The 22,592-nt window shown below is 32.6% G+C and overlaps 2 protein-coding genes across 2 annotated transcripts in view; both read right to left on the bottom strand.

The window, feature by feature from the left end:
* The window catches only part of LOC145322669 (uncharacterized), a 10,144-nt gene extending 5,487 nt beyond the window's left edge, over positions 1-4,657 (bottom strand). The window contains exons 1-7 of the mRNA XM_080164864.1: positions 4,536-4,657; positions 3,675-3,776; positions 2,680-2,764; positions 2,118-2,266; positions 1,477-1,874; positions 1,037-1,152; positions 4-106 (exon numbers count right to left, since the gene is read on the bottom strand). Coding sequence (XP_080020990.1) covers positions 4-106; positions 1,037-1,152; positions 1,477-1,874; positions 2,118-2,266; positions 2,680-2,764; positions 3,675-3,752 — 929 coding nt within the window. The 5' untranslated portion in view covers positions 3,753-3,776; positions 4,536-4,657. The remainder of the gene's footprint in view (positions 1-3; positions 107-1,036; positions 1,153-1,476; positions 1,875-2,117; positions 2,267-2,679; positions 2,765-3,674; positions 3,777-4,535) is intronic.
* LOC145322668 (uncharacterized) lies at positions 4,648-22,592 on the bottom strand. Its single transcript, XM_080164863.1, has 11 exons — positions 22,516-22,592; positions 19,583-21,638; positions 18,747-18,899; positions 18,422-18,514; positions 8,578-11,368; positions 8,005-8,387; positions 7,775-7,832; positions 6,957-7,421; positions 6,546-6,644; positions 5,839-5,948; positions 4,648-5,456 (listed from the first exon to the last, which is right to left on the bottom strand). Exons 2-11 carry the CDS (start codon positions 21,628-21,630, stop codon positions 5,348-5,350), a joined length of 6,309 nt encoding a protein of 2,102 aa, XP_080020989.1. The 5' UTR covers positions 21,631-21,638; positions 22,516-22,592; the 3' UTR covers positions 4,648-5,347.

Genomic DNA, 22,592 nt, shown 5'->3' with positions numbered 1-22,592 from the left:
TACCTGTTTGGTAGACGTTTAACCTTGGCATTACAGAGGCTACACACGTGGTTGGAGGCACGGGTTATCAGACTCTGCACTTTGAACTCTGCTTTGTAGTCCTTTTCTAAAGAGAAATACAAAACATATAAAGTATTTGTAATTATCTATAATTAAGGGGGGGGGGGGGGGGTTAATGCAACCATCTCGTAATCAATGTATAAATGGCACTTAGAATTCGAATTTTGATCTGAAATTTTGCATGAGTAATCCTTGGTAGGTCTATTTTCCCTAAATCGAACAAAACGTTGGAAAAGTAGCGGCTAACGGCTGGCGGCTCATCCGTTTAGCCATTTGTTGGGTATTTTTAAGCGAAATCCATCACGAAACCTCTCTCCACATAATGCTCTTTTCCGATCCAAAACGTTTTCAAACGGTTCTAGCCGGTATTTGCTGGTACTAGAAATCTAAAAAATGTTTTCTTTGTATCATTTCACATGATTTTAAGCAAAAATAAGTTTCAAAAAGTTGATTTCTACGTAATTTATGACAGATTTGCCCTAAAAATAGCCAAAATACGGCTAAACGGCTGAGCCGTTAGCCGTTTCTTTTTTAACTTTTTTTCGATTTAGGGAAAATAGACCTACCAAGGATTACTCATGCAAAATTTCAGATCAAAATTCGAATTTTAAGTGCCATTTATACATTGATTACGAGATGGTTGCATTAACCCCCCCCCCCCTTTTATAGAAAAAAATTAACAGGCTTTGAGACATCTTTTATTTATGCATGTATAAAAATTTTCAAAATTTAAAAAATATTTCTAAGAGGATATTAGGTATCTACCCATTTTTTTTCTAAAAGATCTATTCGTTAATATCTATTTCATCTTAAAATTTACGAAAATTTTATAAGATGGGTGTTTTGGAATGACAAGAGACTTTTTTATACCTAGCTATTTCTGGTCAATTTAAACAATTTAAATTCAATACCTATACAATTAAAAGAAAAGGTTCATTTAGAATTGATTGCAATAATCCTTGTACTTTAATATTACCTGAGATGTTATGAACAGTTTCTATGTGTTTAATAATATTTTGTCTAATCAGGGTTGTGAAAGATTTCCCATCTCTTCTACAAATCCGGCAACCATGCTCGCAAGAGTTAGCCCACCTAGTAAAATATAACCACTTAAATAAGCTTAGTTCGGCAGTTTGAAAACCTTTTACATTTAAACGGTAGTTTAACTTCCTTGAAAGAAAATCTAAGCCAAATGCTCGAGATACCTCAACTTACTTGAGTATATCATTTAGGGTTCCTGTAATTTAGTGGTTCGATGTTTGTCTCATTGTCTGATAAAAAGTCAGGAGCTTTTAGTAAAGGTCCCTAGCGAGCTAAGGGCACATATTGTTTATAAATTGAAAATTATAGGGAAGGAGGGGAGGGGGGGGGGGGGTTACTTCGAGGGAAACAACCAATAAAAAATATTAATCTTACTTTTCTATAGCAGCCTCCTGTTGTTTTAGCATAGTATTCTGATTCATAACATTATTTTGAACTCCACCTCTTGCTCTAATCATTCCACCTGGCGCTACAAGTGGTCCACCTCTTCCAGCAACCATCGGGATATGTGCCACCCGCCCTCTGGCGGTTGCATACGGCAACCGAGGGCCGCCAGGGCGTATGATAGGATTGCCGCGGATACCAACAGCTCCGCCGCGGATTGGAGAAGACGAAGCCAGCGGTTGCAACCGCTGATTAACTGGCGGCGATTGGCGGGCTATATGGTGTTGTTGTTGTTGGCGGTTTCGAGGCTGGGAAGGCGGTGCTTCGTAAATCGGGTCATCTTCTAATATTTGGATGTCATCATTCTGTACTTTCTGTACTGTAATGCCCTGAAATAATAAATATAGAATTTCTAGACGTACAATCTCTTTGTAAGTTTTTATTTTGTCTGTAGCTTAATATTTCGATAACTACTAGACCGATTGAGTTCAACATTAGGTGCGCTTCACATTTTTCATCGGATTGTTTCAGGAATTTTTCTGCCTCCCTACTCTTTCCTAATTCATGTCCTAAGATGCTATGGGCACAGTCGCTAGTGTATCATTATCCTCTTCTAATGAATATTATTATACCTTAATATTAATAAGATTGTCAGGTATCCCGGTAGCTTTGGTTGTGTCCTTGGTGATGGTGATCCCCTTCATACCCATCAGGTTGGCCACACTGGACAGGGTGGAGGCTGCAGCACCAGTGGAGCTGCTCCGACCACTTGAGGACGCATCTGTAATAATGGATGTAAAAATAAGTGGATATTAAGACAGGGGAAAAATTGTCGTAAATGTAGGCTGCTAACATGGATATCACTTATGGTCAGTTCATTCATCCAATAGGATAGGAGAGGATGGGTGGGTGGGGTAGGTAGTTATTTTACCCGGCTACAAGTTTCACTTTATTAAGGTACAAATAGTTTTGTGTAAGACCCAAATAAAAATATATCTATTGATAGGTAATACCTTCAAAATTACTCTTTATGAGATTTAAGTTATTGGTAGAAAAGTTTGGACACTGCATTACAAGTTTTAACCAATAAATTAAGATAAGATAAATAAACATATTGTCTTTTAAAGCCTACCAATGAGAAAATATGTTCAAAGCAAATTATTTTTAAAATCAATAAGGAATTAAAAATCATACTTGGTGCTGTGGGTCGTTGTTCAATAATCCAGTTTAATAATTTATCTGCGTTAACACTCACATTGTGAATGTTCTCCAAATGAACCTAAACAAACAAATATGCAGTACTGCGGGTCAAGAAATACCTAAAAGTAACTTTTTTTGAAAAACATAAAATGTTAAAATATATTTTATGCCAGAAGAAATTGTGTTGGTAAAAATAAATTTTGTCAAAGGCGTGCCGCGTGTTAGTCAAAAGGATTAAAAAAGGGCAGGACAGGTCAATCTTTTTTATCATTATGGGCAAAATTTAATTAAGTATGCTCTTTGTTAAAACATCAAGTACGTACAACGGTACAACTACAGAGCAGATTTTTTTGAATCTCAGGGGTGTATATCCCGCAAAAGATTAATTTTTTCCCGGCTGCAACAATATTTCATTTTTCCCCGCTTTAGTTTTTTTTCCCAAGTAGGGAAAAAAATGGAAAATTGTTGCTGCCGAGGAAAAAATGAATATTGTGCAGAATATACACCCCGGACCAAAAAGTTATTACTCTTTACCTATATTCAATCGTTATCCCTCTTCCCCCATATCTTTTATCTCCCTCTCTCTCCTTTTGTATAATATATAACCTTGTTTTTGGTTTAAGATAAACTAGGACATTTTTTGTTTATTTAAAATAGAGTATTTTTTAGTAAAGAGACAGGGGTGTATATTTTACATGGGATCCCCGGCTCAGGGGGGGGGGGGGGGAATAAAAAAGTAAGTGGTTGGAGGGAAAAAATGTAAAAATTAAGAAACCTGAAAACATTTCCATTTTCCCACCTCCCTCCTTGGCGAAAAAAACTAAAAAAATGTGTGGTAGGGGATAATATAAATAAAATATAGAGTTCTTTAACTATTTTTCCATTTTTACTTGGTGAGAAAAAACTAGGGGAAAAAAAAATTTTGTAGCCGGGGAAAAAAATAAATCTTGTGCAGAATAGATACCCCTGTAAAGAGATGAGAGGCCTACCTTATAATAAGGTCTGTTTAGATTTCCCGTAGAGACTGTATCAAGGCACAGGAAACATTTGTGACGCTGGGCAGGCATTATTCAAGATTTAGCCCTCACTTCCTGAACAAACAATATCTATTGAAACATAAATATGCAAAATGATGAGTGATTTATTGTAAGCAAGAAGAAACATCAACTTAAATGAATATCAAAGGCCTCGAGAGAGCCAAAGTAAAAATAAAAGATCAAGGATGGCAACATCCATAAAAGCGAAGCACTGAAGTGGTAGGAAAAACAAACATTAACACTTGAGTAGAGTGTCAGAACTGAATAATCAGAATATAAATGTATTAAAGTCGAACGAAACAAAATTGTAAGTAAATCTGTTGAAAAACTGCTTAAATACAGGATATTGTTTACGGACATACTTACATTTTTAGGACTCGATTATAGAGATGCTTCGCTTATGACAATGTACTTTGTTGTCCTAGGAATCAGTATTCCAAAAATCAGACCAACCGGATAATTTTATCATATAAAAACTTGTTGTTAAGAAAGTTAAAAAGCAACATGTTTAAAATGGACGTACGGACTTTCTTATAACGATTATAGAGTTGCTTCGCTTTCTAACTCGTACCTAACTCCTATAGGAATCATCATGCAAAGTTTAAAATTGATAGGACAAACGAAAAGAGCTATCCGTTACTTATTAATAATCTATTAATAAGTCGTGAACCCTTATAGAGCCTATCTGCAAATGAGAGAGACAAAACTTACATATCAGGATGGCGCTTATTTCTTTTTTAACAAAACTGGTTTTTAATAATCTTTTATTTTAATAGCCGCGGAAAACTATCTATAATACAAAGTTATTCTTACCTTTGTTACATTATTAATTATACATCTGGTTTGTCTTTTACTTTTCTTCCTTTTGAATTACCACTATCTTTACATTTTATTTCTATTTCTTTCTTAACTCAAACATTGCATATTCTGAAAAAAATAAAAGTATTATAATTATAATCATTATAAAATGATATTCAATATATCCTTATTTATATGAAAACTCTGGACTTTAAAACTTGCTAAATAAATGCTTTAAAATTAGGACCCTTTTTTAAATATAAAAATATCACATTTTGAGTAGAATTAGAGCACTTTCCTGTCTGAATGTATTTTATATTTATTATGATGTAAAGGTATCAAAATGCCCAAAATGTCTGTATGTATATATGGTTTAAACTTTTTTTTTTTTATCATGGAAAGAAAACGAAGTAGCGGGTTTCGCCATATTTTCACAGTAGCTTTTGATAGGTTATTTTAGGTTAGGTAAATGTTATTGATTAACCCGCTTGGTTAGGAATCAGGCCCCGCAGGGGCTAGAAACAGGAGAAAAGCTACTGTAAAGATACGACTAATCCCACTGCTTCGTTTTCTTTACATGATCCGTTTTTTTAATGGTAACCACAAAATAAGTTTGTATTATTATCACTGGTTTTTTAAAATAAAAAAAACAAAGAATATAATTAAGAATTTGGCACGATAAAAGTAAAAGAAAACATATCAAATAAACCTGAATTTACAGAAAATAACAATAAATAAATCACAGCAGTATGAATACAAAATAAAACACTGAAATACTGTGTTGATTATCTAAATGAGCAAGAACAAATATATTAGCAGTGTGGTAATTACTTTTTGTTCTTAGTGTTTAGGTAACCAATAGTATAGTTGATGAGGGTGGAATGTGGAAGCTCTGTGGGAAAACATTCTTCAATCTGATCAAATCTTTCCTCCAAGCTAAGTAAAATATTTATCAGTTTGATTCAACTGAATGGATATAGAATAAACGTGGATATTGTTAAAGAGCAAAAATTGTCGTCAATTTAGGTTGCTAACATGATCATCATTTATTGGTCAGTTCATTCATGCAGTAGAATGGGGAGGGAGGGGGTCTTTATTTTAGCCAGCTACAAGTTTTACTTTAATAAGGTATATGATAATCTGAAGAAAGATCCATATTTTTAATCTATTTTAAACGGATTTTAAATTATGCAATCGGGCAGGAAAACATTTAATTGGCGGAAAAACAATTCCGATGAATTCCCTAGACCCTGACATTAAGGAATTACACTACAATGCAACGACCAAGCATAATAACTAATTACGCAACCAAACTCACCTTTTCCTGAACTTGGTTGCGTTCTTTTTGGACTTGATCCATTCTTTGTTAATAAGATCAATGTTCCAATTAGTCCTGACGAGTAGCTCCACTCCAGCCATAGCCACTATCTGAAAGCATTCATATTGTCAATAGGTTTTACTAAAATAACAATTCCGAAGATCTTAAAATCTGAAAAAAATGAAATAAAAATATTTTTCATCAAGGTGGGGAAAACAGCAAACATCAAACGTCTGAAAAAATGTTCTAAAATTATTTCGGCATGGCAACTCTCATAGGGTTGGGTAGGGTTGAGATGCTAAAACCCGTAAGAGAATTTTCTTTTTATAAATAGGTACCTATTCTTCATTCTGCAATAAAATATAAGACCTTTCCAATTTTAGGCAGAAACTCATCCTAAAGGTACGTTCAGATATCCTTATAAAGTAACAGGAAGTTTGTGAGTCTGTTTGTTTCACTAACCGCTGAACCGATATGATTCTCCTTTACATTGTAACTTATCATAGGTCCGTCCTGGGAAGGACTGTACTTCATGGGAAAGGATGCCATTAGTGCCATAGAAAAATTAATTTTCCCACAAATTTTTTTTTCTTTTTCTTTTGAAAATTAAATGATAGTGCCCCTAGAAGCTTAGCCATTAGTGAAGGAATCACGAAGTAACAACTGACGCTATTATGCAACCGCCTGGTTGCAAAGCTACTCTTTACCTCTGCTTTTTCGTTGTCTTCTCCTTTGACCTTTTTCATCTTGTTCTTGAAGAAGTTGCCCATGTCTATATACATCTTTGCAAAGGTAGTATGGAAGTCCTAACAATAACAAAAACTTAATAAAACAATTTTTTTATATTTGCTTTTGAAAAATAAACATTTTTACATGCCTAGTTAAATATCTAAAATATGACAATAATTATTTTTAAATATTCTAAAAATCGGCGATAGATAACGTCTTTTTTTGTGGCCTATTTGTACCTATTTTTTATAATGAATTTAAGATTTGATTAAAAAAGAGTGGCATAACTCTTTGTAAATGAATCCTTTTTCCCTAGGAAAAATACACAATGTCTCAATGATAATTTAGTTTATGACCGACGGAAAAGTTGTGACATTCAAAGGACCTACCGCAGGCTCGCCAAATATTTGTGCCACCTTGTAGAACGTTTCTGGCTTCAGTTTCCACAGCGGACTATCTGTACTCGAAGCATTTTCATTGCGACACTCGACCATTTCAAATATATTACGACTACCACCTCCATAGGAATATGATTGTCCTTGTTGTTGGTAAGCTGGAAATAATGCTCCACTATTGGAGGGTGTTGGGTTGGAATAATAGGATGACGAGTAATCATATGATGTATCATGTCTAGCTGAAGTATTAGCAGATAAATTATTTTGTGGGGCAGGAATAGCACGACCAAACAGCGGAGAATTGTCAGGCTGCTCAGTTGGAATTTGTTTACCAAATATTGGAGTTTCTTCAACTTGCAGGGGCAAAGGTTTTCCAAATATCTGTGTATCTGTAGTTTCGGCTGGTAATCTTTTACCGAAAATGACTGCGTCTGCTTTAACAGGCTTTGGAAGTGTAATCTTAAAACAAAGATGGTTATAAAAACTAATTCAAAACTAATATAAAATGGTGGACTATACACAAACGAGAGCTAACATAAAAGGCAACATGATAATCTTTTATGTCAAATATAGTTAACAAAAAATCAAGTTTGACCAAAGTCTTAAAATTAAAAAAAAATTGTGGTAGATCTTTTTAACGTTAATTGGAATATGTCTAGTGTTATTCTAGTATATTCACAAAAAAAGCTTGACATCATGTCACTGTACTAAAGCTTATAATTTACTTTTAAGGCACTAAAAACTTGAATTTTAATGTTGCACTTTATGAAGACCTCTTAAGATTAAAAGAGTTTGACACAATAATAAAATACCTTTTTCTTAGTTTGAGGCACACATTTGCTTTGGAAATTGTTGCTAGATTGCTTTTCACTGAAAAAATGTATTTATAAATTGGGTGATGGATGGAAATATATACATATATGTATATTTGATATTTATATGCACTTGAATTATTTATCCAATTAAAATAAGGAACAAATTTGTCTATAAGAATTAGTGTGTTTTCTCTTTAAAAAGTAATACATTATAATCAGCACCATACCTGTTAGAATCTACGCAATTTTCAGAGCTACCAGTATCTTCTGCAAATCTTGACTTTTTCCTTCTTCCCATGTTATTTTCAACATCATTCTGTGAATCATAACAGCTTAGCTTGATCTTGATTGGACCATCAGTCTTAGAGCTTTGCTGCCTTTCAGGCTGTTTTGAGGGGATTGTAAGAGGCATTTCTGGATCATCAGAAGGTGAAGCAGGATCATAAACTTCTGGAGTTTTGGCTTTTCTGGCAACTTGAGGTTGAAATACTTGTTGATCAGAAATTGAGCTAAGTTTGGGGTTAGGTTTCAATTCTTTCTTTCTTATTGTGTCTTTCACTGGTAAATTATTCTGCTGTGGCTGTGTTGTTGAACCAGAAGATTGTGGCTTCTAAAAAAGTTATATGTAACAAAGTATAAAATGTTAAATTAATACCTTCCTCCTAATATTTTTTTTCCAAAACTTAATTTTGTCCTATACAAAGATGAAAAACTAAGAATGAAATAGATAATGTACAAATATTTCTTCTAAAATTATGAGTACCTCTTCTTATCTACTTTCTTAAATATAAAGAGCTTACCTCATTAATAGATTCTTGTTTTTTGGAATCCAAAACAGCTGTAACAATCTTTTGGATTAGTTGTTGTGCAGCAGGTAAATCAGAATTCTTTACTAGATCTTGGTCCTTATTAGTGCTGTTCTTATAAATATATTCGGAAACCTTTGGCACTGTGTTACTGTCACTTGTTTTGGTCTGAACCGGATTTATATCAGTAACTTTAAAATGGTTTTTGGCCTTTGTATAACCAAGTTTAGCTTGAATCTTTGCTGGATCAGTGGTTTGATTGAAAGATTGAACTTCCTCTTCCCTAAATATTGCATCAGCACTGTATCCCCTTCCATCTAAATTGCTTGAAAAAGAACTGGGTTGAGATTGAACAGATGAGGTAGAAACACTCACAGATGCAGAAGAAATAGCAGATACTGATTGAGATGCTATGGAAGTTGCAACAGATGTGTTATCATACCTCAAAGTGGGTACAACTGATGGATTGGACATCATTGAATTGACACTTAGAGGAGCACCTGGAATGAAATTGCTGTAATGGTTCCCAGTACTTTGAAATGTAGGCGGAGGAATATGAAATGCAACATCACTGACAATTGGTGGAGCAGCTGCATTTAAAATAAGGGGAGCAGCTGTACTCAATATGGGTGGAGCAGCTGTGTTCAAAATGGGTGGAGTAGCAGTATTCAAACTTTGTGGAGTTTCAGTATTTACAGTTAATGGGGGCATTACAATGGGAGCACCAATGTAAGAAGTATCATACCTAGGAGGAGCTAAACCAATTGATGAAACTGGCACATAACAACTGTTTGTAACTATAGGAGGAGGCTGAGAATAATTTACTTGAGCAAAAGTATTATTGGTAGCACTGTAAACTTGATTATTGCTAAACATTTGAGAATTTTCATTTGAGAGCTGGTATTGGACATTGTTGAATAGAGTGGATGGTGCAATAGCTGAAGCAACATAAGTCTTAGAAGTTTGAGATTTCAGTGCATCAGCAATTGAAGAGTTACTAGCTGAAAAGCTAGTCATATTTGGAGTTTGCAAATTGGATTGTGAAGAACGAGCAGCATTAACAGATTTTTCAATATTTTTATTTTGAGGTCTATCAAATGATATAATTGCTTCAATTGAGGGAGACTTTTCTGTGACCCTTTCATCTCTTTTGTCACCATAAGAGGGTCTTCTTGATCTTTTAGAGTCAGGTGATATATACCTTGTACTACTAGATCTTTTATGCTCCCTTGAATTCCTTCTTTCATATTTTTCATGTGTTCTTTCATAATCTTCATGATTTCTTCTTTCATACTCTTTTGAATTTCTTCTTTCATATTCTTTAGTATTCCTTCTTTCATATTCTTTGGAATTCCTACTTTCATTCTCTTTTGAATTTCTTTGTTCATATTCTTCATGATTCCTTCTTTCATACTCTTTTGAATTTCTTCTTTCAAATTCTTCATGATTCCTTCTTTCATAATCTCCAGGGTTCCTTCTTTCATATTCTTTAGGATTCTTTCTTTCATACTCTTTTGAATTCCTTATTTCATATTCTTTAGGATTCTTTCTATAATATTCTTCATGATTCCTTCTTTCATATTCTTCAGGATTTCTTCTTTCATATTCTTCAGGATTCCTTCTTTCATATTCTTTTAAATTCCTTCTTTCAAACTCTTTTGAATTCCTTCTTTCATATTCTTTAGAGTTCCTTCTTTCATAGTCTTTATAATCCCTTTTCTCATAATCTCTTGAGTGTTTAATACCATGTTCTCTTGATTGACTCTTGTCACTAAAATATCTTCCCTCTTTAGAAGGTGATTTAGCATGCTTTGATGGTGATCTTCGGTAGTGTTCTTGTTCTCTGTAATAACCAGGATGTTCCTGTCCTCTACTTAATACCGGTCCAGTTGAACTTCTTGTTTCACTAAAATCACTAGATCTTCTTCTATGATTTGAAGGTGATCTTCTAAGATAAGATGGTGATTTTCTTTCAAGGTGTGAAGGTGATATATGATGAGATTGTGATCTTCTTCTATGATGTGATGGGGATCTTCCTTTGAGATGTGATGGGGATCTTCCTAAATGTTTTACTGGTGACCTTTTCAATTTTTGACCTATACTATGATCTCCAGAAGGTGATCTTTTGAGACAAGTCCTAACTTTTTGAGCAGATGGTGACATTGATTTTCTGTTTTGTCTCCGAGGAGGTGATATTCTGAGTTTGACATTCTCTTCATGTGATGTTACTTTAGAGTATTTAGATCTTGGTGTACCAGAGACACTTGAGACTGATGGTTTTTCATTCTTTGATGGTGTACTAAGTGGCACTTGGGGATGCTTTTTGGAAGAATGTTGATCCAAGTAAGAAACTACTTCACCATCCTCTGATAACTTAAAGGTCAAAAGTCCCGTTGACTCCTTGGAATCATTAGCTTTCAACTTCTTGTTAGCCTCTAACATGAGACATGGATTGCTTTCAGCTTCTCTTATTCTATCACGAATAGATTTCTGACCTTTCTTTAAAAGTCTTGCTGCCAGAGATGACATGTCTTCATTTTCAGATTCGTCAGATTCCTGAGTATATCTCACAAGTCCTGTTGACTTCTTGGAATCATTAGCTTTCAACTTCTTGTTAGCCTCAAACATGAGACATGGATTTCTATCAGCTTCTCTTATTCTATCACGAATAGATTTCTGACCTTTCTTGAAATGTCTTGTTAACAGAGATGGCGTGTATTCATTTTCAGATTCGTCAGATTCCTGATGCTTAACTGTTCTTTCTTCGACAAACTCAATGTCCTCTCTAAAAAAAAATATATTATATTAATCTTGTAAAAAAGGATAATCTACAGTATGACCCCTAAAACATTTATCTAAGGGTTCAAAGACCTTTTTCTTAATTTATCTTAAGTGACACATGTCCTTGTTTTCTATACAATTTTACACCAACATCAGATAAAATTTTTTCATGATTGAATCAATGCAGCATTTTTCTAAAAAGCACATAAGAAAAAGAACCATTTTTTTGATTTTCATAATTTTTTAAAAATACAAAGAAATACAAAATTCATAAATATTTCTTTTTTATTCCACATAAAAATTTTCTGCCTAATTGCTAATAAAATGCGAACAAAAAAAATAGGCAAATCTGAATTTTCAGAATAGCAGCTTCAATAGGGTAGTGCGGGGTTAATGCGGTAGGGGGGTCTAATTCCGGTCAAACGACCAACTTTTTAAAAACCGTTTTTTAACGGTGTTCTAAACGTTTGCGAGAGATCTTCAGAAAAGCGAAGTTGTAGTTTATTGCCTATACTTTCATTTCTTACTTCAGCAAATTTTTGTCAGATCACTCCTTCTATGATTTTTTTGCCCTCAAAAAGTTGCAAAAAATTTGCAAAAAAAAAATTTCAAAATAGGCCATGTTCAATCTAAAATTGTGAAAAAATGGTAAGTCCTATTGACCCCCGGGTTTTTGTAAAATGAAAGATATGGCATTCATTTATCGTTTGCAATTGGAGGCGTTGTTCTAACTTTATTTTTTCATAATTTTTTTTCGTCTCAAAAAAAGGGTCTATTCCGGTCACTTTTTTTACTTTTTTTTATTACTGTATTTATAAATGTATAATACCCTAATTTTTTTTTAGGTGATCTGGAAGCATGAACAACAACCCAAATGCATGACCTAAGCTTTAATCATTGCCTTGCCTGTTGTGTGATGTACATTACTAGTCATTTTACTGCTTGTATTATGTCATGTTTTGTTGCCTAAGCTTTTCAATTTGTAAAGACATTAAAAATTTTTCAGACACATTTTTATAGTAATGGGAAGAGTATATCACCCAAAGGAACGCCTTAAATATTTTCCTGAAGATGTATCAGCTGCATTGGCTCATGTAAGAAGGGGTATGTCTATTAGAAAGGCCGCTAGAAGATTTAAAATTCCATATGAAACCCTTGCAACTTTTTCGTATAAGAGGGTGTTTGCGATTTTTGCGCGGTTTGGATTTTTTATGTCAAATCGGCTAGGATTAAGCTAGAAAGGTGTTTAAGGTGTCTATAGAAAGCTCTTTGCATGTCCTAACAAAAACTCCCCAGGATATGGGTTCTATCTCCAAGATTTAGAGTACATATTCAAGATTTTGTAATTTCAAAATTCCTGTTGCATAAAATGTGTTGAAATATTAGAGTTAGACCCCATATCATTTGGAGTTAATTGTCAGGCATGTAATTCTGCATCTTTAGACACCTTAACCACCCTTGTAGGTCAATCCTAGCCAATTTGAGACAAGAAAAAATGTATCAAAAACTGCTGTCAAAACTGGCAGGATTTTTAAAGTTAAAAATTTTTTGGGAAAAAATCACTTTTTTCAAGAAATTCCAAGACCTGCGAATCAGAAATTGCCTCTAATTTATGTATAAAGCTTAAAAAAACCTAATCATATAATAAAAAGTATGATTTTTTTAAAGTTTGCATGAAAAAAATCGATGTTTTTTTATGCGATTTTACCGACTTTTTTAAAATGGGCAAAATGTGGTCAAAAAATTTTCTGATATGCATGCGACTAGTACCGTTAGAAAGCTAATGACCTCAGCTTTATACTCAATGTTTAAAATGTTAAAAAAAAATATTTTAAGTGGGTGTTCCACCCCCCCAAAGTCAACTGACCGAAATAGCCCCACCGGTGGGGTTATTCCGGTATAGGCCAACCGCCGCCCTTAAAACCGATTTTTGACCGACTTCTAGTTGCGAGATCTTAACGGGACCAAGACAGGCTTCTTCGTTATTGCCATATCTTTCATTTGCACTCTTAAAAACCGGAAAAAGTTTTTGGGAAGTATGTTTTTTTTTAAGTTGAAGCAAAAAATTGACCGGAATAACCCCGCACTACCCTATTTATTTTGGATAATTTTACTGTAAATATGAAATGTAGATGCATCTTTTTATTAATCAGCACCAATGAAGCACAAGATCTCAAAAACAGCATTTGATGGAAATAATGGTGAACCAAAAAGAAATGCAAATCCAAAACAAATCAATAAAAAAGTGATTTTTTTTTGTACTTTTCTCCTCTTTGAAAGATTGATTTTGATAAATTAACAATCTTTTAAGGGATTTATGCACTATTTATTATGAAATATAGTATAAGGTAGAAAAAAATGATTTTCTAAATAAAAAATATTAGAAAAAAAAATTTGACCTCTATCACTTTAGAGGACAGCTGCTGACCTCCAGTTTTATGGATGAAGCTAAATACATGTTAAAGATAAAAATTACCCTCAAAATTACACAAAAATGTTTTTTGATGTGTTAAGAATATCCCTTTTAAAATCTTGATTTTGAGGATGATGGCCTTAAAGATGCTCCTACTGTTGGAAATGGTGAGCCAAATGTTATCAAAGTGCATGTCCATGATGACAACTTATATATTGAACTATGGTCTAATTTTTGTATTCATAGCAATCTCCAAGAGAGCCTCCCAACAAGAAATATAAACATCTCCTAAAAACTACAGTAATTACCTTATGAATTGGTGTAATTAAAATTGCATTTTTTTCTTTTTTAATACTGCTTGGCTGGAGATTGCTATAAATACAAAAATTGGACCAAAGTTAAATATATAAGTTGTCATCAAAGAGATGCACTTTGATAACATTTGGCTCACCATCACTACCTGTAGGAGCATCTTAAAGGCCATCATCCTTAAAATCAAGATTTTAAAATGGATTTTTTAACACATCTCAAAACATTTTTGTATACTTTTGATGGTTTCTATTTCTATTTCTATTTTTTACATGTATTTAGCTTCATCCATAAAACTGGAGGTCAGCAACAGTCCTCTAAAGTGATAGGGGTTGAATTTCTTTTTTCTAATATTTCATAATTAGAAAAATCATTAATTTCTACCTTATACTATATTTCATAATAACTAATGCATAAATCCCTTTAAAAATCATTAATTTATCAGAATCAATCTTTTAAAGAGAAGAAAAGTGAAAAAATAATCACTTTTCTGTTGATTTGTTTTGGATTTGCATATCTTTTTGGTTCACCAGTTTTTCTCCCAAATGCTGTTTTTGAGATCTTGTGTATCATTGGTGCTGATTAATAAAAATATAATGGCGGAAACATGTAGATAAAAGATGCATCTACATTTCGTATTTGAAGTAAAATCATCCTAAATGAATAATAAAGCTGCTATTTAGAAAATTCAGATTTGCCTATTTTTTTGGTTCGCAGTTTATAATTTTGATTACCTTCTTTTCTCACCCTTATTAATCAAAAGAAATAAATTATGACAGTTGCCCCGCCCACTTTTTGACATGTCATTAATGGATTATCATGTTTTTAAAATAAAATGAGCATAATGTTGAAATTTTATTATGTTGATGTTTTTTTGATATGTCCTAATAACTTAAAAGTATTTTTCAAAAATATCACATTTTCAAAGTTTCTATTAGTAATGAAAATGCAAGGATTTTAAAATAAATTCTACTAAAACAGTAGTTTCACGTAAATAGTTACTTGTTGCTCATTAATTTTTAAACACTTTTAACTCTAAAAATCTTTGTTGTTATTTTAGGTAAAAATTAGAGGGATAGTTGCATGAAGTTCATTTCGGAAAAATGACTTCAAGCATAAGTTACAAGTTCAAGTCTTCATTGTTTTTTTATACTAAATGGTAGAAAATTGAAATACATTCAAATATATGCCCTATAAATGTAGTTTAAACCACTGAACAGAAAATTTATGTTGGTCACAAAATTCAACTTTAAATGCATTTTGTGCAACTACCCCTTTAACACAATGAGTTTGCAATTTTGAATCCATCTTAAATTCTATAAGTTCTTTTTTTAAACCAAAGCTAAAAGTCAAAGGAACTCAACTAAAAAAGTGTTACAGCATTGAAAAAGGACTATCCACCAACCAGAGCAAGTGATTCTAAGCAAATTCCAGCAGTGACCCATAGTATTTTTATTAGTGAATATACTAGGTTTATGTTTAATATTTGCTTTATCGACTAAAAAGTTAGGTTTCACCATGGTTTTATATGAAAAAAACTTTGAAATGTAAAGCAATTTTTAAAGCAATATCATCAAATGCTTTGATGAGTTCAAAGGACAAAATAAAATAACACTGCAGAAAAGCATCAAATATTGTAAATTGCAAAATACATTAGGTAATTAAAATGTTTACAATTACCAACCCTTTTTCTAAATATACATTTTTAATCACAATAATACAGTATGACCCACGAAAAAGTATTTTTTAGCATCTGCAGCCCATATTTATCAACAAATTATTAAAAAATGTATATGTCCTTGTTCTCTATAGATTTCCACATAAGTAGATATAAATTTATTTTTTTACATCAATTAACATCAATTTTTAGAGCTAAAGTTTTGAAAAAGTAACTGAGCAAAAAGTAACTTTAAACATGAAACAACTTTTATAGCAAAATTAAGGTAAAAATCCTTTTATTTTTGTTACTAGCAGAAACTTTATACAAAAATGAAATAAAATATTTAGGTTTTAAGTTAAAAGCATTTTTTTTACACATATTTTTGGAGTCTTTTTAGTTTAATGATATTTTGAAAAACTTACATATTTGGCAAAATTGATTTAGATTTAAAAACCAAATAAATCTTTATGAATATAACAGGAAAATTGTTTTTGTTTCATAATCCTAACTTTAAAAACAAAAAAGTTACAAAGAAAATAAAATTACAACAAAATGATTTTTTAGTCTAAACAGATTAATTAAACCCCTATTAAATGATTGAGATGTCAGAAAAGGGGGCGGAGCAACTGTCATAATTAATCCTTTTCATAAATAAGGGTAAATAAATAACCTGAAAGAAGGTGTATCAACTTTTTTTTATAGCTAGCCGGTTCTTTTAGTAAGTAGTAGAAGTAAAATTTTTCATAGAATTCAGATATGCAATCGGTTTTTTTGTAGACCTCTTATTTTTAAAGTAATTTAAGTTTTTTTTTTAAATAATTAAGTCGATTTGCAAATATTCAATTCATTCAGTAGTACTTTTTGCCATTAAAAATTGATATTTTTTGATGCAATAAAAAAGAAATATTTAGTTAACTTGTTTTTCTTTGTATATTATTATTCAGTTACCATAAAAACATAATATAACCATCCAAAAATTATGAGAAACAAAAAAATATTCTTTTTCTCAGTCACTTTTTCAAAACTTTAGCTCTAAAAATCTTCGGTGTTAATGGAGGTAAAAAAAATATTTTTATATCTGCTTATGTGGAAATCTATAGAGAACAAGAACATATACATTTTTTAATAATTCGTTGATAAATATGGGCTGCAGATACTAAAAAATACTTTTTCGAGGGTCATACTGTATACTTTTGTGTCAAAGCTTTTAAACAACAGTTTGAACTCATCAAAACATTCGATGATATTGCACCAAACAATGCTTAACATTTCAAAGTTTGTTTTCATATAAAACCATGGTGAAGCCTAACGTTTTAGTCGATAAAGCAAATATTAAAAATAAATCTAGTATATTTACTAAAAAAATACTATGGGTCAATGCTGGAAGATGCTTAGAATCACTTGCTGTTTTTCGTGGATTGTCCTCTTTGGCATTGCAGTAGCGTTTAAGAGGTACAAGAAGAAACAACGGTGGAACGTGTTTAGAGTAGTTCTCATCACATCGTATTATAGACAGTTTTCAAAAATGAAAAATTTTAAGATTAAAACCAGTTTTGTTGTCCCCGAGGCTATTAAAACTAGTACTGATTTTATGATTTTTATTTTAATATTCGTGGAAACTTGTCTGTAATGCGATGCTTTATATGATTTTACAGTATGGCTGAGAACTGGTTCTAATCCAGCGGATGTTAATCGGTTTCGAATCATTAACGGAAATTATTTTGTGAAACTTTTTCAAAAAGGCATAAAAAAGCGAGGTAAACAAAATTGAATTAAGATAAACACACATACATCCTACTACTTTGGCATATTATATAGACATATAAATACTGCATAAAGCGACTAACAATCATCTTGCAATGCTTTAATCTGGAAAAATTTAAATCCGAAAATTTATAACATTAACAGTTATACAAAATTTCATAGACAGACACACACGCATCCTACTACTTGAACGATGAACATCCAATTATTGCTTCTCTGGGCTAATAAAACTGGTTTTAATCTTATAATTGTACATTTTATATCCGCGGAAACAAGTTTATAATACGATGCGAGAAATAACTATTCTAATTCTTTTAACCCCCCAAAAAATTGAAAATCAATCAGATAAAAATGACAAAGTAACGCAAAAAGGGGGGGGGGGGGTGTAAATGTGACTCTGCACACGACATACCTGCAATTTTATTTTGGGCGCTACTCCCTTAGTTTTAGAGATATAAATAAAACTAAATAACGGCGGCGGGACCGCCGCTCCCAAAAAATATTTTTTTATTGTATTTCTCGCCGAATTAGGCAATTTGGAATCAATTGAGACCATGTTTTTTTCCATAACTTTTTTCCCTTACAAGCAACCCTGCGGGGGGACATTTATATCAAATTCTCGTTTATCAAGGTATATCCTAAAATCAGTGCCTCTCCTGTGCTTTTAAAGATATTAAAACAAGATCTTTTTAGGTTGTTCAGTAATTACCCAAAACGGCGGCAGGAAAAAAAATTTCACTCAATTATCTCTGAGTAGTGCCCAAAATAAAATTGCTGGTATGTCGCATGCAGTCAACACATTTTACACCTCCCCCCCCCCCCCCCCCTTTCATATAGAGACAGCATAAATGCAGATATCTTGGGCAGATAGACATCTAATTACTGCATAGAACGAGAGGAAATAAAATTACCTAGGATTTGAATCAGATTTGTATCTCTTCTTTTTGTTGAGTTCGCCTCTCAAGTCTGGTTTAGACAGATTATCATCAATTTCAACTACTCGACTAATAAACCATGTGTTTTATAAAATAACTAGGATTTAAAAAAAAAATAAAATCCCGCCAATAAGTTTAAAAAGTCGAGATGATTAACCCTTTAATTGTACCAATTGGAAGACAGTGAAGGAAAAATATTATTGGTTTAAAAATGAAACATCTTTAGGAAGATAAGACAGATAGGTACAGCGCAACTAGGGGCGAAGCAATATATTTTATAATTAGACAAATAACCACATGCCTTGGGGAATCGGCAATCCTTACAATTCTTCTGGAGAAATCATCATCTTTCTTATCATCTTCAGTTGGCTTAGAAGATTCTTTTCTACGATTAGGAATCTTGAACAAATCCTTCAATGCTGGAAAAGGGCCCAAAGTGGTATCAGCCAGTGACCTATGTAAATAAAAAAATTTTAATTCCTAAAATCCTCTTAAAAACTAAAAGATTTCAAGCATTTTGCAACAAAGTACATTGTCGAGCACATAACCCCCCCCCCCCCAAGTTTTTATTTGTTAGTTTATTACTAAGGGATCCAAATATTTTGTCGGAAAGCTTTTTTCAATAAACATGTTTCAACACAAATGCTGAAAGAAACTTGTTAGTTGCACTTAATGGACAAAAAATCTTTTTGAAAAAGTCATTTTAATACACATTTATTTGCAAGATAAAGTAAATGTTAAGAGGGTCCCACATTGGCTGAAAACACGTTTTTTTTTATAAATATTGAATATCATAACTTCATAAGATAGGTTTAATGTGAGGGAAGGGATTGAGCGATTTTACTAAAACCTTCCATGAATAAAAACTATGTACCTATATAGTTTTGATATTGAAAGAAGGTTGAACATGAAAGAGAAACAAACAAAAAACTCAGATTTCAAATTAGAATGTGTAAAAATATACAGAATAAATTACGTAGGTATGTACAATGCGCGGCAAAAAGATATCATAAGGACAATAAACTGTTATACAGAATGACAAATTGTAAAAAGTGAGAGAGGTCTTTGTAAGTGACTATGACAAATAGACAAACACTAGTTTATATCTTAGCTCTATAAATACTTATATATACATACCTAATAAACTTATGGTCTGTAGATTGCCGATCTGTACAACATTCTTTTCTTAGGTCGTAGTTAATTATTGATCTAACAATAGGTGCATCACCGTCATCATCCACTGATGCAAGTGTTTGGCGTTGAAGACGTTCTTCTAAATGTGATTTTGTAATCGATGGTCTTAATATAGATATATATTGTCCTATTTTAGCCATAGATGCATCATTTTCAGCTGGTTTAAAAAGATCAGAAATACTGCGTCCAAGTTTCAAAACTGATTTCCCGATCATTTCTTTAGATTCCGATCTTGATGAAAATTCTTCACTTTGTGGTTTAAGAATTAGACGTCCAGGAAGTGAATTTTTTCGCTCTTCCTTATGAGAACTACTTTCTTGTTGTTGACTGTGCATTTGATCTGGTGATCTACTGCGTTGATGTTGTTGTTGTTCATAAGAAGATTGTCTTTTATGTAGATGTTGTTCATTAAAAGATTTATTGAGTGCTTGTTGTTGATCATAAGATTTTATTTGATGCTCTTGTTGATTATAAGATGATTGTCTTCGTTGAAGATGTTGTTGTTCATAAGAAGGTTTACTGTGTGGTTGATGTTCAAAGGGAGATCTTTTCCGTCGTAGAGAAGGTGATCTACTACTATGTTGATGTTGTTCATTAGAAAGTCTACTGGAAAGTTGTGGTTCAAAAGAGGATCTACTGCGTCGTTCTTGTTCATAAGAAGATCCACTGAACTGGTTTTCTTCAAAAGGAGAGCTGTTCCATAGTTTTTCATCATACTGTGCTCTTCTGTACACATGTGAACTACTTGGAGATTCACTAGGCAGCGGCTGATTGTAAGAGGATGACCCTCGCAACTGAGGATCATAAGAGGATCTATTGCGTAGCTGTTCTTGATGAAAAGGAGATCTACTGCGCACTGTTTGTTCATATGGTTCTAGACCGCGCTTTTCTTGAGCAAGAGGTGATCTATCAAGCAGTTGATGATCATCAGGAAATCTACGGTTCTGTTCAAAGGCTGCTCCACTGCGCATTTCTTGTTCAAAAGGAGATCTACTGCGCAATTTATGTCCATAAGGTGAACTACCACGCTGTTGATCATATGAATACTTAGTTTGAATCTGTTCTTCACAAGGAGGTACAACTTCCTCTTGTCTGTAAGGAGATCTACTGCGCAATGGACGTCTCGATGAAGATTCAGTTCTCTGTTGTGGAATATCAAGAGGTATACGGTCAAATTCTGATTCATTGGGATATTTACTGTGATTTTGATCATCATATTGGGATCTATCCTGCAAATATTGATTTGCCTGCCTTTCGTCAAACAGCTGATCTTCATTTGAATTTCTTATACTTTGTTGGTGATGATATTGATCACTATAATATTGGTCATTATCTAAGCATGCTTTTTGGGAAGATCTGATACTAATGTCATCAATTAAACGTTGCTTTTCTAGTTGAAGCAGAGACCTTTCTTTGTCGATTAAGGACCTAAGTTCATCATCTGTACGAGTATCATGATAATCTTGATCAAATGAGGACCCTAAACGATTCTGGTTATCATGTTGTTCATGAGACCTTAGTGGAGATCTTGAATAATTGCGACTCAAATCTTGATCTGAATGTCTTTGATCGTGAAAATCAACATCCAATAATGATGTTGGATTAATTATCCTTGATCTGACTGGGGATCTGTTTTGATATTGATCATTAAAATCTCTTGAAGATCCTACATTATTATCATATATTTCAGTGCGCAATCTGTCTGAATAAGAATCATTTCTGTTCATATAATCATCACTGAAGCCTCCTTCACGCAATCTGGAATCTGAATCTCTTTGATCATATGAATGTGACTGATCATCCCTATATCTATTAGAGAATTGATCATTTTGAGGGGATGGTGACCTATTGTAAGATCTTTGACGATATTGAGCAGAACCTCTGTCACTTCTATTGTCATCTTCTATGTAAGATCTTCTATGATCATCATATTCTCTGTCAATGTCATCTCTGCTTGAATATCTGTTAGAAACATTTTCTCTTCGTCGCATCTTATAATCTTCAAAATAAACAAAAATGAGTATTGGGTCATAATGACATAAGCAGGTACCTAGATCATTATACATATAAAGAAGTTTTAAGTTCATGAATAAACTAACATATCTTGTGTAAAATGTACTAGTAATCAAGGCCTAGTCTAGGGATAGTGCCAGTATTCGATACAATTCTCAAAAAGTGAAAGAAAAAGTCCATTTTACAAGAAAAAGAGTCCAGAGTTTTCCACAAGAAAGAGGAAAAAGAAATATGAAAAAACAGTAAACAAAGTGTTTAGTAAATTTAGAATCATCCTAGAAAGCTTACAATAAAATTCAAATCCACTAAGCAGGGATTAAAAATTTTTATTGGAAAAAATAACATAAATATACCTCAATTGTTTTTGTAAATTTTTATCCATTTAAAAATGTCAGCTTTTGTGAATTTTTGCTTTCTAGGATATTTCTTCAGTGTATAAAGCATTTTTTTTTTTGAAACTGCATCTATTCATGGTTCTTTAACCTCTTAATTTATTATCACAAATATACAGAGTCAAAAAGAAGTTCAAAGGAATAGCTTCAGAAAATGATTTTCGCCATGGGTAAAAATACTGTATATCCTACTAAAGAGGGTGTGGGGGAAAGACACAAGTCAGTAAATTATGTGCAAAAAGACCTAAATATTTAGAATAGGCCCTGAGCTGTAAGAATAACATCTAATTAGCATGAAAACTCTAATAAAACGCGGCGAAAATGAGGTTTTTAGAACATAAAGGATGACGGCCTTTAGTAGATATTATTTTGGTTCTTCATTTGATCTTATTGACCAATAAATGCTGTCACTTTAATTTTCTTAATAATTCTGTATATCTGTTATATTTCATTATTAAATACCAATCAAACCTTTCTTCTTGGCGCACACTTAGGATTTACATCTTCTGGTTTCACCCATTTTTATCTAAAGTTTTTAGTTCTGCAAG

This window comes from Acartia tonsa, chromosome 6 (genome assembly GCF_053477335.1).
Source record: "Acartia tonsa isolate MP-2025a chromosome 6, ASM5347733v1, whole genome shotgun sequence".
NCBI classification, from domain to species: domain Eukaryota; kingdom Metazoa; phylum Arthropoda; class Copepoda; order Calanoida; family Acartiidae; genus Acartia; species Acartia tonsa.
This window is presented reverse-complemented; position numbering and strand designations above follow the sequence as displayed.

Bases quoted from the DNA above. Each gene is read 5' to 3' on its own strand.
- LOC145322668 (XM_080164863.1), bottom strand. From the start codon at position 21,630: ATGCGACGAAGAGAAAATGTTTCTAACAGATATTCAAGCAGAGATGAC. The intron at 7,422-7,774 runs GTATTTTATTAT...CTTTGTTTTAAG, and splicing joins TGCCTCAAACTAAGAAAAAG to ATTACACTTCCAAAGCCTGT. The intron at 5,949-6,545 runs GTAAAGAGTAGC...GAATGCTTTCAG, and splicing joins AAGACAACGAAAAAGCAGAG to ATAGTGGCTATGGCTGGAGT.